The following is a 16942-nucleotide window of genomic DNA, read 5'->3' on the forward strand; positions in this document are numbered from 1 at the left end:
TTTTTATCTTTTAACCTTTTATTGAGATGCACCTGTATATCTATAAATTGCACTGGCACCTCAATCTAGATCAATAAATATATATTAGTATATAATTATGCCTTCAGAAAGGTAACAGGATTGTCAGTTTTACCTTTTTCTTTTTTTTTTTTTTAACTTGGGCTGAACAATATACAGTATATGAATTTTTTTTATTCAGTTTTTATTCATTTTTATTCAAAGGGTGAAAATACACTGTTGATGCCAAAGGTCAAAGGAGAATGGGCAGACTGGTTCGAGCTGATAGAAAGGCAACAGTAACTTAACCACTTGCTACAACAGAGGTATGAAGAAGAGCATCTCTGACTGCACATCATGTCGAACCCTGAAGCAGACGGACTACAGCAGCAGAAGGCCACAACATGCTAAGACGAAGAACAGGAAACTGAGGCTACAATTCACTCAGGCTCACCAAAATTGGACAATAGAAGATTGGAAATAGGTTGCCTGGTCTGATTAGTCCTGATTTCTGTTGTGACATTCGGATGGTAGGGTCAGAATTTGCCGTAATCAACATGAAAGCATGAATCATCCCGCCTTGTACAGTATTAATGGTTCAAGCTGGTGCTGGTGGTGTATGGTGTGAGGGATATTTTCCTGGCACACTTTTGGTGCCTTAGTACCAACTGAGTATTGTTTAAACGCCACAGGCTACCGAAATATTGTTGCTGACTGTAGCGTCTGCGTAGAATCATGCATGATCTTTGGGTTTTATGGCTTAAGAGACCCTTTTAGCTTTTGACATTTGAATATAAATTACAGTCCTGGTCACAGACTTATATTTATTATTAATCATAACCAGTTATAATTAGTCATAAATATCTCCCTTTTGAGCTGATTTACTACACTGACCATTTCTAACGCGTCATGTCACAAAGCTCAAATCATCTCAAACTGGGTTCTTGAGCATGGAAATGAGTTCACTGTACTCAAATGGCCTCCACAGTCACCAGATCTCAAACCAAAAGCTCTGAGGAACGTTTCCAGCACCTTATTGACAACTCTGTACTAGCAGAGGTCCAACTCTGTACTAGCAGGTGTACCAAATAAAATGGCTGGTGAGTGTATTTGTCCACAGGCTTAGTTTTATTAACTTTATAGCATACTCGCAAGACTGTGTTTCAAGCTGTGTTTCATGGTGATAAACGTTTGCAGTTTATGACTCCGCACTCGTGTGCAATCACAATCTTCATGCCACTTCTGTAATCCTCTTAATTTATTTCCTCAGCTCTGAGGATCCAGTGACTGGCGACACTCCTGTCAGTGCCGTGTCTCAATTTGGAGGGGCTTACAGAGAGGATGTTAATTTACAGGTACTGCTGGCTGTGCCCAAATGCCAGGGGTGCCGTACATGGCTGACCTACTTTACTATTGCCCTGTCCACATGCATGCTGACTGCAGTGCTGCTAGGACCTGGACTACCCAGTGGAACTCATTAGCCGCTGCGTAACTACAAGGAGAACCGATCTTGTGAAATACCGAAGCAGTGGAAGGTAATTTATATTTAGTGAAAAATATTGTGAGGTGTGCATTTTGACATTTTAAAGATGATACCATAGGCATTAATTATTTTATCTGCTGGAGAGAATAAATCTGGAGATGCTTCAAGATTTGAGCTCTCTGGGATGTCGCTCCACGATAAATTTGATGAGCCATGCCATAATGGAGTATGACATCCTCTACGCTACTTCATCCAGTGACTTGTTGAGTTTTGGAAAACCTTAGTATATTCAGTGTTTTCTTTGATAACAGTTATAAATTAAGCGATATTTGAACAACAGTTCGACTTGCTGGAGTGATACAATAGTTCAAAAATATCCAATACATTAGTACTGAATAACTTACATTTTAGACAAAATAATTCCTCTTCATCTGTTTTTACTCCACCAATGAATATAATTCCACATGAAGCCACAGTTGTATTCTGTTCCGTAATTAAATTAATGTGATTATGTTTTTGAATGAATCCACTGAGTGATTCAATGATTCATTAATTAAGACAACCACTTGATTAGTTCCTAAATAAATCAGTGTTCAAGGAATCGGGTTTAATGGATGATTCAGTGATTCACTCGTAAAGAAAGTTGTTCCATTTCTGAAACACCACTGTTTTTGAATGAGTCTGTTTTAGTGAATGACTCAGTGACTCACTCATAGAGACAGTTGTTGTGTTGCAGTCCTGAATTAATCAATGTTTTTGAATGAATCGGTCTTAGGAAATTATTCTTTGCAAGTCCATTTTTGCCATGGAATAAAAAATAAAATACTTTTTATTGCACAGTTCAGAATTTTTTTTCTTGCAATTCTGGCAAAATTGTAATATAAACAGATTTGCGAAATATAAACTCAGAATTGTAAGATATAAACTCAATTATCAGGAAAAAAAATCAGAATTTTGAGATATAGATTTTTTCTTTGTTTACATATTGTAATTCTAAGTTTAAATATCACAATTTATTTGGTTTACATCTTGCAATTTAGAGTTTACATCTAGCACTTCTTTTTTTTTTTCCATGATGCAAAAAATGTTAACTGACTTATTTCACAATACTGACTTTTTTTCTAATAATTGCAAGTTAATGTCTAATATCTCACAATTTAAAAAAAAAATCAGAATTTTCTTTGTTTACATCTTATGATTCTTAGTTTATATCTCACAATATTTTTTTTTTTCCTCAGAATTCGGATTTTAGATCTCACAATTCTAATTTTATCTCGCAATTTAGATTTTTTCCTTAGAATTCTGAGTTTACATCTCTCAATTCTTTTTGTTTCTGCCGTGCAACAAAAATCCTAAATGAATGTGTTTTTAAACCTGACCTTATAATATGAACAGCAAAATAAATATGCTTGCAGATTGTGATAAAGGCCAATTTAATCGCTAATAGCACAGGCAAATGGCCCTTTAATAACAAAATCGTTAGACTCCATCTCAAAGTTGAACTTTAGTACTGTTGCATATTGAAAACTTTCAATTATAATTGTGTAAATGAGTCAGACATGGCCTGAGGGGCTGTGAGTCAGACAAAACTGTGAGCACGGTGAGCTTTACGTCATTGGTTTCTCTCCTCAGTCACAGTCATGTGACTTTTTTTGGCCAACAGCCATTGTTTTCAATGTCATTATCAACATCCTGTGGAGAAACTGTGCTCTCCATATGTCGATGGAAATTGACTGTAAATAGCGTTTGTTGATTAGTAATGAAACCAAATGGCTTCTTCCTCGAAAGCTGGATGCTTTTTCAAGGTCAAGGCATTTTGGCTTTCATCGCATACTTCAAAAAAAAAATTAGAATGAAATTTAGAACCAACACAAACCACATATGCAAAAATCTTCTTTGTGGCCTTAAAAATATGGAATCTGAAAAATATATAAAATATTTAAAGATAATTAAGCTATTTGAAATATGTATATCTTAATACTAATAATATTGTTTAAATAAGAAAAAAATGACTCTGGGTGGTAATCCATCCTTGGCCTGGCTACGTCAATTCAAAGTAGCTTTGATTAGAGAAAACGACACCATGAAGACGATGCCAGCAGTGGTTGTCTGTTTACGTTTTCCTGTCTTGATCGCCACATTTAGTTAGTACCAAGCCTATCTTTTGACCTAATTATCTAGTTCCCTCACCATAGCTGGAGCCAAGGATCAGGTCATCCAACCCACTCTCTGAGCGAAGATAAAACCAGCATCAAGCGCCGTGTCAAGCAGCTGTCAAGTAGAGCATCAGTCAGTTTATTCACAGGATTGTGAGCCAATAAAAGAGCGAATGTTCAATACTCTACATCACTATTCTTGTTGGAATTAGTCCATCAGGAAGCCGTGGTCAGTCTCTTTGTGATAGTCGGTCATGTTCATGGACCATGATAATGTGAATAATTCATTGCATCAGGAAACTGAGCAATGCCAATTGTTGCTAGCATAGAGGGCCTCTCTGTTCTCACCTGCATCAAATATGCATGTTAAACAAGTCATGTTCCCAGGCTGCGCTCAGCCATTGTCATTCTTCCCTGAAACACAATTGACACTCTATCCCCTCAAGAGTTGTGTGTGATTGTCCTGCGCCGCTTCTACAATAACATGTCACCTCTCATTAACTTTTAGCTGATTAGCATGCCTGTTCATGAACCAGGTCAGGTGGAGATTTGTGAATGTTTTTAACCTTCTTTTATTAAAGGTTATATGATTTTCTTGTTCAAATCCTATTAATGTGCGAGAGAACTAGAAGTAGGGCTGCACAATTTGGGGAAAAATCTTAATTGTAATTTTACTGGCAAAATTTGCAATTGCTATTCCACCACCTTTAAATTATACATTTCTATCAGCATTCTGAGTGGTTTTGAGATGAGCTTCAAAGTTTTTACATTCCATATACTTTTTAGATAGAACCTTTTTGTTTGTTTGTTTGTTTGTTTGTTTGTTTGTTTTAAATAAAAAGTACAAAAATGTACACAACTTAAAAAACAAATCACATAAGTAAACAAGTCACATAATGTAGAATAAGAACATGTGAATAACTCAGTTTTGACAAAAAAACGTCATATAGAACCTTATAATTCCAAGGTGACGATAAAACAAATAAATGTTTTTTTGCTATGCTTGTTTGTTGGGCTGCACAATTTTACCCCAAATTTGTGATTTTTATATCAATATGACAATAAAATAGTATTATTATTGTTATTACTTCCTCACACACTGAGGAAGGCTTTGAGCTGAAACGTTTGTGTCTTTTCCCATCAGTAATGAATGTAAAATAAAAGAAAAAAGAAGATTGTTCTCGTGAGTGCGGATCATAATTTCCTATGTTATTACTGAATAAAAATATTAATAAGAAATAAAACTGTAATATTTTACTGTAAAATACAAATTTGTGAATGAAATATTAATAATAATTATTAATAATATTAATTTTACTATTTTGCTGTAAAATAAAAAAAATCAATTACTGTTATTGAATAAAAAATATTAAACTATGACTACTATTAATACTATTGTAATATTTCTCTGTTAAGAATTCAAGTGAAAAATAAAGTAATTTTTATTAAAATGTAATTATTGTTATTGAATAAAATTATTAAACAAATAGGAAATATTATTGTTATAATATTTCACTGTAAAATAGAAAATTAAGTTTCTACAATATATTTAGTAGTAGCTCATCAGTGACTGTCAGATTTTCAAATGTTAAAACTGAAACAGGCAGTGTGCACAGCCTTTGTGATTTAATAATGGCACTAAGCCATATCATAATTTTGATGTGTGGTTTAGAGTGTACATTTTCAGGCTTTGTTTAATTTAATTATGTTATAATCTTACTTTATGACTTTAAATGACTTTTTGATCTGGTCTTATTTGTGTCTACAAGCCTGTATGACTTTATTTCTTCTGTGGAACATAAAAGAAGATATTTTGAAGAATGTTTTTTAAAATTAAATTTAAGTCAATGGGGTGCACTGTCTGGACCAAAAAAACAACAACAACAACACATTAAGACTTTTTCAAAATCTAGAATTTTATGTTCCTCAGACGTATGAAAGTTGTTCAGGTTTGGAACAACATGAGGGTCATTTCTGGTCAAATTTGTACGGTGGCCGAGAGAGCTCAACGCACTGCAACTTAAGAAAACACATGCAAATTGAAAAAACACCAGCAAATTAAGAAAACATCTTCATCAGTTTGACAACACACGCACTGCAAATCCTCACAACACATGCAAATGAAGAAACGCGCTGCAAATCCTCACAACACATGCAAATGAAGAAATGCGCTGCAAGTTCAATTTGCATGTGTTTTCTTAAGTTACAGCGCGTTGAGCTCTCTCTCGGCCACTGTACAAATTTGTCCCTTTAAGTTTCTCAGAATGGCTTCTATACTCTTTAAAAAAGACATAATCGTTTGTTCTTCACACAGTCAGCATGTATAAAGTCAGCATTTCGCAGTTCCTGCTCCTTGTTCGTCATCTCCTTGAACTCCCAAACGTCTGCCGAATCCGAGAACGTCCCTGGTCTCAGATGCCTTCTGTTGTCCAGCAACACGCTGATGCCCTTGTCGGCTTTTGTTTGGCCAAGGTTACAGTTGCCTCCTGTGAAGTACGAGGTCCCCTTGAGACGTCACCTCCAGGGAGTCGACATTCACCCTGAGCATCCGTCATTTGCCCCTTCCTCATCCTCGGTCCGCTTCATCCTGTCTGACTGTCTCCTCACGGGCCACTGTCGGGTTTCCCCAAGCTGCAGATGATAGATGGGCTTGCGGAACAACGGGAGACAGAATGAGGAGGATTTGTACGGTTATGTAAAGAGATGTGTGGGCAGCATTTGAAATCGATGTGAGTTGAACAGTGCCATCAGCAGCACTAAACTAGTGCAGATCCAGCGGTGATATATGGGAAAGTTGACGCCTCCACACACTTCCCTTCAGCTCACGGCCCCCTCCATGAGTTCTTGCACCTGCCCTAGAGTTTGTTTTTTCCCTTTCTAGTGTGCGTTCATTATTCCTTTTAATGTGCTTTCTCTCTAATTAAGGTACTAGGCTGCCTTAATTGCTCCCGGTCTGTATCATCTGTTTAAGAGTTTTTTTGTTCTTTTTTTCCAACCCAGATAGACTTTTCTCTCTGATGTTTGTGCGATATCAGTCTGTGCTTATGCTGCTATTTTTTCCATTCTCATCATTAAACCTGGTCTTGTTTATGTAGGACAGTATCCAGGATTTGACAGAAACATCAAGCACCACCTAGTTAAGTGTTTTTCACACTCAAAACAAGCACTGCCTCAAAAATGTTGAACGACTTTTATTTCCTTTTAGCTCCGGCATGCTCTAAATAGCATGATTCCAGGATGCATTGATTTTAGGCGTCTTATGATTGCATAATATGACTAACACTATAAATGGCTAAGTAGACAAAATGCTAAGCGACACTTAAAAAAAGTCACACTTCAAAATTTATGAATGCCATTGCATTATAACAAAATATAGGTAACACGTTATAAAGCCTTTATGTATAAAGCATTATAAAGGGTTATCAAAGGGTATAATGCATTGTAATTATTCATAATGTGTGTTGTAATATATTATATCTTGTTGTAAATAATCAGAATGAGCTTTTATTGCCAGGTATGTTTACACATACGAGGAGTGAGCATCTTCTTGCCTGACGGAGCTGTCTGAGTTTTTAATTAATACCAAATTTAAAATACATAGTGTAACAATGAATTGCTAAGTGTTATAATGTATTAACTGTGGTTACAATTATTTATAAGATTGTACAATGAATTTCAAGGTGCATTACAAAGCATAATTAATGCATTGAAAACTACTTTTATAATGCACTATACATAAAGGCTTTAAGTGTAGTGTTACTAAAATATCAAACTAGTATTATTTATAAATTATTATAGTATTTCTAATGTTATAGTATAGTATCATATAGTATAGTATTATACAGCGGGTAAAATAAGTATTGAACACATCGTTTTTCTCAATAAATATATTTCTAAAGGTGCTGTTGATACACAATTTTCACCAGATGTCGGTAACAACCCAAGTAATCCATACATGCAAAGAAAACAATACAAATAAGTTCAGAAATTAAGTTCTGTGTATTAAAGTAGAATGACACATGGAAAAAGTATTGAACACATGATTTCTGACAGAGGAGTGAAAATAATTATCAGAAGAGCTGTCCAAGAGCCAAGGACCACTTGTGGAGAGCTACAAAGATCTGGAATTAGCATGTACAATTGCAAAAATAATAAGTACAATAAGCACTCAACCACCGTGGCCTGTATGCACGCTCACCACGCAAGGCTCTATTGCTGAAGAAAAAGCATGTTGAAGCTTGTTTAAAATTTGCTGCACAACATTTAGACAAGCCTGTGAAATACTGGGAGAATGTAGTCTGGTCAGATGAGACCAAAATTAAACTCTTTGGAAGCCATAACACACACCATGCATGGAGGTCAAATGGCACTGCACATCACCCCAAAACTTCATGGTGTAGCACTGGCAAAATTAATATAATTGAAGGAAGGATGAATGGAAAAATGTATCGAGACATTCTTGATAAAAATCTGCTGCCATCTACCAGGATGATGAAGTTGAAATGAGGGTGAACATTCCAGCGAGACAATGATCCCAAACACACAGCCAAGGAAACTCTCAATTAGTTTCAGAGCTGCTAGAATGGCTCAGCTAATCATCTGACTTGAATCCAATAGAAAATCTATGGAAAGAACTACAGATCAGAGTTCATAGAAGAGGCCCAAGGAACCTTCAAGATTTGAAGACTGTTTGTGTGGAAGAATGGGCCAAAATCACACCTGAGCAATGTATGCGACTAGTTTCTCCATACAGGAGGCGTCTTGAAGCTGTCATTACCAACAAAGGCTTTTGTACGAAGTACAAGAACACAGAACTTAATTTCTGAACTTATTTGTATTGTTTTCTTTGTATGTATGGATTACTTGGGTTATTACCGACATCTGGTGAAAATTTAATGTCATCAGCACCTTTAGAAACTTATTTACTGAGAAAAATGGTGACGTGTTCAATACTTATTTTACTCGCTGTATTATATATACTGTATATATTATAGTAATGTTTTCATTTTATATTAGTTTAATTTGTTGTAATTTATATATATAATGACCAAGTATACTTTTGGTGTCTAGTGTAGATTTGGCAGCAGAGTTTTTTTTACTTTTCTCAATCTGTTTTTAGAACATTGATCTTATTTTGTATTGATATTTTATGTTTAACCAGCCTCTCAACAGCTGTTACTGGAAAATAAACACTAATTGCTTGATTTGCCCTTCACGTATCTACTAACAGCTGTTATGTAATTCTCAGGTGACATGCTACCTTGCTGAGGTGAACAACAGAGCAAAGAGGTAGCCGTGTCTCTCATTTACTCCTGACATCTTTCAGGTCGAGGTCAGCTCCATTTAAATTCCAATGCAGGGGAAGCTCAATTTGGAGTTAAATGTATTTTAGAGACAATTTTACTCACCCTCATGTCACTCCTTTTCTCCTTTTTCACTTTTCTCTTTTTTTTCTGTCCATACAATGAAAGTCAGTGGAGACCAATGTTTTGGACCCCATTTACTTTGATTATGTGGACAAAAACAGTTTAAACTGTTGACTGACATGAGGGTGAGTAAATAATGGCAGAATTGCCATTTCTGTGTAAAATAGCCCATTAAGGGGGTAATATCTTCTGAAATGTATGTGTAACAATGCAGTGGTACAGTTACAGTGTTTGTATTCCAACAGTTTGGAGTTATTGCACATCTGCATGGACATAAATTCATATGAGGACAATTAAATGTAATAAGCAGTTGAAATATGCTTTGTTGAAAGTTCATGATTGGGAGAGACAGTAGGGGCGGAAATAAAAGTGGCAGGGTATTAATCATTGCCTATTATTAGTATTCATGATTTTCTGACATAATGACCCGTGACACAAGCTTTGACACCTGAGTCATAGTCAGGTGTAGTTTTCTATTCACCTCACGCTGTTGATTGACTTATAGCGATCCTGTGCACTCCGTTTGTTGTTTGAAGTAGTGGTCTGTGCTGATTGGACAGCTTCATAGTGTCAACTGATATGGGCTTGAACCAGGGGCTGGTCATGCTTTTGGGTTACCAGAGATGATGGGGGAGGGAGAAGAAGGGTTGTGCTGGGGTACATTTGAAATGTCACTTTTCAATAACAACCTGGTACTCTGGGATTGGACTATTAAACTTCTGTTCCATAGGTAAGTCTCATTATGTTTAACTGTAGCACCAGGGTGGGCCTGAATGTTCATGTAAAAATGCACTGACTGGGATGTCTTCCATTGCACATTTGTAAAGACGATGTTAATATTAATGTATATTTTATCAAAGGTTTTTTTCAGTCTTTTGATAAAATGCTAAATAAATCAACCATGATCTTAAGTCATTTTGAAGCCATGCCTAGCTCAAAGCTCGATACAGTTAATTTATTTCTTGGCTTATAAAGATAAAGAAATCATGATCCTGAAGAGGGCATTAAGTCAACTGAGATTTCAGCCTGTTCATGTGTAAAGTGTGTATGACATATTAAAGTGATAGTTCACCCAAAAATGAAAATTCTGTCATTAACGACCCTCATGTCGTTACAAACCAGTAAGACCGAGAGCTCTCTGACCCTCCCATAGACAGCAAAGATCCTAACACGATCAAGGCTCAGAAACGTAGCAAGGACATCGTTAATATAATCCATGTGAAATCAGTGGTTCAACCATAATTTTACGAAGCTACGAGAATACTCTTTGTGTGCAAAGAACACAAAACTAACGACTTTATTCAACAATTTGTCTCCTCCGCATCACCCTATAGCGCCATTTTGGAGAGTATCACATACGTAAACAACGTATGCGGATACGTTGTTTACATTCCGATCAAGGTGTAAACAACGTATCCGCATACATACGTTGTTTACATATGTGATCGTGTTACGATCCTTGCTGTCTATGGAGGGTCAGAGAGCTCTCGGAATTCATCAAAAATATCTTTAATTTGTGTTCCGAAGATGAACGAAGGTCTTACAGGTTTGGAACGACATGAGGGTGGGTAATTAAGAGGTGGGTGCACTAGGGTGAACTCTCCCTTTAAAGATTTTTCTATGTACTTTGGTCCTTACCATTTCAGTGAAAAAAGCTGGGTGCTGAAACTCTGTTTTACATTGCATTTAACCTTAAATAACACTTTTTTTCATTTTTAAATGGCTTAATCTTACAGTTTTAAAGACCTCTCACAAAGACGAATGTTGGTCATGAACATTTGGTGCAATAATCATCCAGCTTGTTTATTCAGATCCATGCAAAAAGAATGGCAGACTGGATGAATGAAAATGCAAATTCACTCTCTGACAGTATGTGGCGCTTATAGAAAAGCAGAAACACCCCAGTTACCCTGGTAAACACAAAGCAATGTTGTGCAACTTTCAGTTTCTGACAAACATTCAACTTCGGATCAAACATTCAAGATTAGATCATTTTCCTGGCTCGGATCTTTGAATCGCGTTTATCAAAATTAACCAATCTTTTTTCGAGTCATTTCGTTAATTTCAGCAGAATATAATTAAAATGTTACATGTTAATAGTCAAATTCCATGAAACATCTACTCACACAACGTTTCTAATAAGACTGTTAATGCAATGAAACTATAATAAAACCAAGGCCAGATTATGGGAAACAGAAACGATTAATTCATTGTTTCAGATTCTGCAGTCTGTTAGTTTCCCTCACCTCCTGATCTGTATCATTCTTTCATTTGTCATGTCACATCCCCATAAACTGAAGCTTAAACTGCAGTCTGTACCGGAAACAGAAATGATTAGTTCGCTCTCGAGTGTTCGGGTTCAAGTCGTTCGTTCATCCAGTCCCATAGGCTATAACGCTACGCAGTCCCAGAATCAGAATTGATTAGTTCATCTCTCGAGTCTTCGGGCTCGAGATGTAAGGGAAACAGGTCAATTTAGCTCAAAGGGAATTATTTTTTATTTTATATGGAATTTGGACAGAATCACTGTTTTATGCTGATCAACTGAATCGGCCAGCGATTCACTGAACGGGCCGTACAGCATCAACTCTGCATGGATATGGGGAAGTCGTGGCCTAATGGTTAGAGAGTTGGACTCGAAATCCAAGGTTGCGGGTTCGAGTCTCGAACCGGCAGGGATTGTAGGTGGCGGGAGGGAATGTACAGCGCTCTCTCCCACCTTCAATACAATGACTGCGGTGCCCTTGAGCAAGGCACCGAACCCCCAACTGCTCAGTAACAAGATCGGCAGTTTAAGACATTAACTTGTAAGCACAAAACACAAGATATTTGTGTTTAAATTTGAACAAATTTCCTTACTATCTTTCTGGGCCTTGAACGTGTCAGTTGCGTTGCTGTCTATGGAGGGTCAGAAAGCTCTCGGATTTCATCAAAAATATCTTAATTTGTGTTCCAAACATGAACGAAGTTCTTACTGGTTTGGAACGACATGAGGGTAATTAATGGCAGAATTTTCATTTTTGGGTGAACTATCCTTTAATGGTGTTATGTAGGGGGCTTAAATTCATTAAAATTGCAGTTTGTTTATATTATAATAATATTGTTTACTGAAAATGTGCTGTGTCTTCACAAAGATATTTTATCCAGCTGCACTTTTTTGGCCAATGTTTTCTAAAACATTAGTAGTAGTCATGCTCATACAAACTGTAAGTAATCATTTGACTCAGGACAGCTTCATAATGCTGTAGAAGTGGTTATCGATGAGAGTTGCAAAGTTGTGGTTAATCAAGACCTGTTTTTTTTGTGTTTTTTTCTCTAGGTGTGAGGTGCAGTGATTCAGCCCCAGTAAGGTAGGGAAGGGGCATGGCGGGTTGTCCACGCCTGAGCTTACCGGGGCTGTTTGTGCTCCTAATCGCTGCATCCCTAACACATGGCCAAAGCTGCCCACAGCGCTGTGACTGTATCCCTCATCAGAGAGCCGTGATGTGCCAGAACAAGCGTCTGGGCTCTATTCCTGGAGGCATCCCGACTGACACATGGCTGCTGGATCTGAGCGGCAACAGTTTGCACTGGGTGGAATACAATGACTTGGCGACTCTCTCGAGACTTGAGGAACTAGACTTGAGCGAGAATCTCATCAGCGTGTTGGAGCCTAATGCCTTCTCCAGCTTGCTTAACCTGAGAGTGTTGCGTCTGCGATCCAACCAGCTTAAACTCGTGCCCATGGGTGCCTTTTCACGTCTCACCAACCTCACCACTCTGGACCTAAGTGGGAATAAACTGGTCATCCTGTTGGACTTCACCTTCCAGGACTTGAAGAACCTCTGCAATTTGGAGGTTGGTGATAATGACCTGGTGTACATTTCAAACAAGGCTTTCCTAGGACTGGTGGGGCTCCGGGAGCTAACCATCGAGAGGTGCAATCTGACCTCTATAACTGGACAGTCTCTTTCCTACCTTCGCGGCTTGGTGACTCTTCGATTACGCTACCTCAGTATCGCTTCGTTGGAAGAGCAGAACTTTCATAAACTTGGTGGACTGCGGGGTCTTGAGATTGACCACTGGCCCTTCCTTGAGTACATCTCTCCACACAGCTTCCAAGGTCTCAACCTTTCTTGGCTCTCGATTACCAACACCAACATTTCCACCGTGCCTACGGGAGCCCTTCGCAACCTAATTCACTTGGCAAGCCTCAATCTGTCTTACAACCCCATCTCAGTTCTTGAGTCCTGGGCCTTGCGGGATCTTGTCCGCTTGAAGGAACTGCACCTAGTTGGTACAAACCTGATATCAGTGCAACCCTACGGTCTTGGAGGCCTGCAACAGATACGATTGCTCAACTTGTCAAACAATGGATTAGTGACCCTAGAGGAGGGATCCTTCCACTCGGTCAACACGCTGGAGACATTGTGTGTAGATGGCAACCCTCTGTCCTGTGATTGCCGCCTACTGTGGATCCTGCAGCGCCGGAAGACCTTCAACTTTGACGGAAAGTCACCTGTTTGCGCCACACCCGTGGAACTGCGAGGAAAAGCACTCAGTACCTTCTCGGACTCTGCACTATTTGACCATTTCACCTGTCAGCGGCCTAAAATTCGCAACCGCAAACTGCAACAGCTGACGGCACGTGAAGGCCAGGTGGTGTCATTTGTATGTCGAGCGGAAGGAGACCCAACTCCGGTCATCTTTTGGATTTCACCTCAGCGCCGACGTATCACTACCAAGAGTACTGGGCGAGTGATTGTCCTACCTGAAGGTACGCTGGAGATCCGTTATGCCCAGATAACAGACAGCGGGACTTATATCTGCATTGCAAGCAATGCTGGTGGCAACGACACCTACTTTGCCACCCTAACAGTGAGTGGTTTGCCATTGGATGCTGCTTTGGCAGCCAATCGCACCTACTATGTGGGAGATCTAAATGACACAAACTTAAACGACACACGTGTCTTCCTAAAATTCACATTGGACCTCAAGACCATCCTGGTGTCCACAGCAATGGGCTGCATCATGTTTTTGGGTGTTGTGCTTTTCTGTTTCATTCTCTTATTTGTGTGGAGCCGAGGACGAGGTCAGCACAAGAACAATTTCTCAGTTGAGTATTCATTCAGAAAGGTAGATGGTCCCGCTGCCAGCGGGGGTCAAGGAGGGGCCCGAAAGTTCAACATGAAGATGATATAAAATGGGCATACTATCAGTTTAAAGGAGTTAACTGCACATTATTGTTATTTCAAACTGAAATACATTTCTACTACCAGTCCTGCATATGACTATGGGTTCGGATGTTAAGACAGAGGGTTTTAATGGGAGCAATGAATAATGTAGTTGCTGAGGGGTGATTTCCATCAGCAGCTATTTATAATCTATCCTTACTTTTGGTGTCTTGGGATATTTTACATATTTATTAAGACATTTATGATGAATTACATACTTCCAGCTGGCATTAGGTACCCGTTTTAGATTTTCTCATGTGAGAAGGCCAAGCTTGTAGTGATATATAATGACCATTAAAAATTTTCTACAGAACACATCATTCTAAAATGAAAGTTCAATTATGCTCTTAATGTTATGGAGGTTGTTGTGAGAAAAGTCCAGAATGATTTAGATTATAATTATTTAAAGAGGTGCTTTCTGCTTGCCAAGAAATTGCCAATGCCCTCAAAAGTAAAAAAAATCGTACATTATTGCATTTTGCTAGGCAATTTAATTTATATTCTCAATAGTTTGTAGGCAATAAAGTGGGCATACACTTCACACTGCCAATTTAACAAGGATTTGTTGTTGGATTAGCCCCAAATCTTAGCCTGTTAACCACTTTGTCAGAAACATGAGATGCTAGAAGACTGTTTCAAAAGTTAAAACTGTTTAATTATACCTTACTTAAAAAGTTAGTTGATTTAGTTTGCTAAGGATAATAAGGCTACCGAGTGCTTCTATATTACACTGCCACCTACTTCTGAGTCATGCCTGCATAAAGTTATACACACACACACACACACACACACACATACAAAGATACAGTAGTAACAATTTAAAAGCATATTGTCTTTATAAAAACATTACATATTTATCAGCTAAATACCAATAGCCTCAGTATCTAGACTGGGTTTAGGACATTTTGTATTTTATTGTATATATATATGGCTGTTTTGTGTGTTCATTATGGTGCCCTGTTCTCATGTTAAGTAAATTAATGTGAAATACTTTTATTCAACATAAAATGTTCTTAATATTGTGTGAAAACTCTTAAAGAGTTACTGCTTTAAACAAAACAAAAACTTTCTTAGCATTTTATTACAGGTGACTTTCAGTTGTTGTATGTCTTTACACCTCTTCTATGTAAGTGTAAGTGTGTTTAAAAGGGAATGTCAGACTCATAACTTATTTTATGCTCATTTGCATGAGTATACAGTCAAAGATAGCTTTTTATGCACAGGCAACTGATCCTTTGATTCATCCAGGAGTTCTTACACGTGCATTGTCTGTTTTTAAATAGCATTTATGATGAGTTAGACCTTGCTCAAATGCTGCCGCTTAAAATGAAACAGGAAGGCACTTTACAAAGCTGTTCTGCTGCCCCCTAATGTTAAAATACGACAGTTTAAAGACCACAGGGTATCAGTCACAACCTTGTTGCCTTCTACTGGTCAATATCTATTTAACACAAAGCTTAAATTAATTAGATTATGAGCTGTTTTGTTTGAACAGATCAATTGCGCCCTGTACTGTCGTATTTTAAGCAGCATTGTATGTACATTGCAAACTGCCAGAATTGGTCAATAACTACTGTAAAACTGATTAAAAGAAGCTTTTTGATATTTTTTGTAAAAAGTCATTTTACAGTTTTATTCGATGTAAATTAAATAAATGGGTATCCACAGCATTTTTATGTTCTGGATAGTTTTATTCCTAAATATGTTAAGCATATTGTTCTTATATTGTACCAATGAAAAAAAAAATGCTGTTTAGAAAAGCATGTATCTAAGTCCCAGAGTTGTAATTTCTTCTTTTTCTGATTTTTCATGTCATTATAAAGTAATATTATATATGAATGTTTTTGACTGATTTATGTAATGCAATGCATATATAACCTTTAATGGTTCTCAACTTTATTTTTTATTTTTGCAAATGCCAAGATGATGTTCAAAATAAACATTTCACAGCATTTTTTTTTTTTTAAACTGACAGTTTACTTTTTATTTTAAAACCAGAACAATAAAACCCAATCAGACGAGAATAGCAGGCGAATAATGTCTGATGAACATTCATCTTCAGGTTTACATAGGTACCAACCAACTTACAAACACCAGCCCTGATTCTATAAACAGTTTTTTCCTAAAAAGTTTCAATAAAGACAACCGCTTGTCAACATACTTTGATTTGGTCCCACAAACTTTAAATGAAATGACATGACAGCTGAGCAATTGTTGGCCATAAGCATCTGGTACAGTCATGTGTGCACAAGAAAATGTCAATTATTTTCTTGTCATGACACTTTTCTACTCATACCATCTGCTTTATAAAATAAAACAAAGTTGTGTTTGCTGCAGGATGTAAAAAGCACAGACATGAAGGCAAATAATGGTGTACTTATAAAAAAAAAAAAGCTATTCAAAACAAAAGTAAAATATTTAATCAGATGACCTTTTGACCATGCCTATAAATTAACAATATCACAGGTAAGTACAGCATTTTCACACAACTACCCTCTTATTTACATATAAACAAAAAGAAAATAAGTGTAATCATAATACAAAATGGGAGTGGTTTGGATGTCTTGATGATGTTGTAGATCTAGTCGCCTGTGGCCAGGTATTTTGTTCTAAACAGTCTATGAATAAACTGAAAAAGAGAAGTGTTGTGTTTCACTTTCACACCAA

At 37.3% G+C, this 16942-nt stretch overlaps 1 protein-coding gene across 1 annotated transcript in view; it reads left to right on the plus strand.

Annotated features, from left to right (window-relative positions):
• Positions 1-16000, plus strand: part of LOC107676981 (leucine-rich repeat and immunoglobulin-like domain-containing nogo receptor-interacting protein 3) — a 29525-nt gene extending 13525 nt beyond the window's left edge. The window contains exon 2 of the mRNA XM_016471755.1: positions 12382-16000. Coding sequence (XP_016327241.1) covers positions 12426-14243 — 1818 coding nt within the window. The 5' untranslated portion in view covers positions 12382-12425 and the 3' untranslated portion in view covers positions 14244-16000. The remainder of the gene's footprint in view (positions 1-12381) is intronic.
• Positions 16001-16942: the final 942 nt, after the last annotated feature.

The sequence above is a fragment of the Sinocyclocheilus anshuiensis genome, unplaced genomic scaffold (genome assembly GCF_001515605.1).
Source record: "Sinocyclocheilus anshuiensis isolate Anshui unplaced genomic scaffold, SAMN03320099.WGS_v1.1 scaffold420, whole genome shotgun sequence".
Taxonomy (NCBI): Eukaryota; Metazoa; Chordata; class Actinopteri; order Cypriniformes; family Cyprinidae; genus Sinocyclocheilus; species Sinocyclocheilus anshuiensis.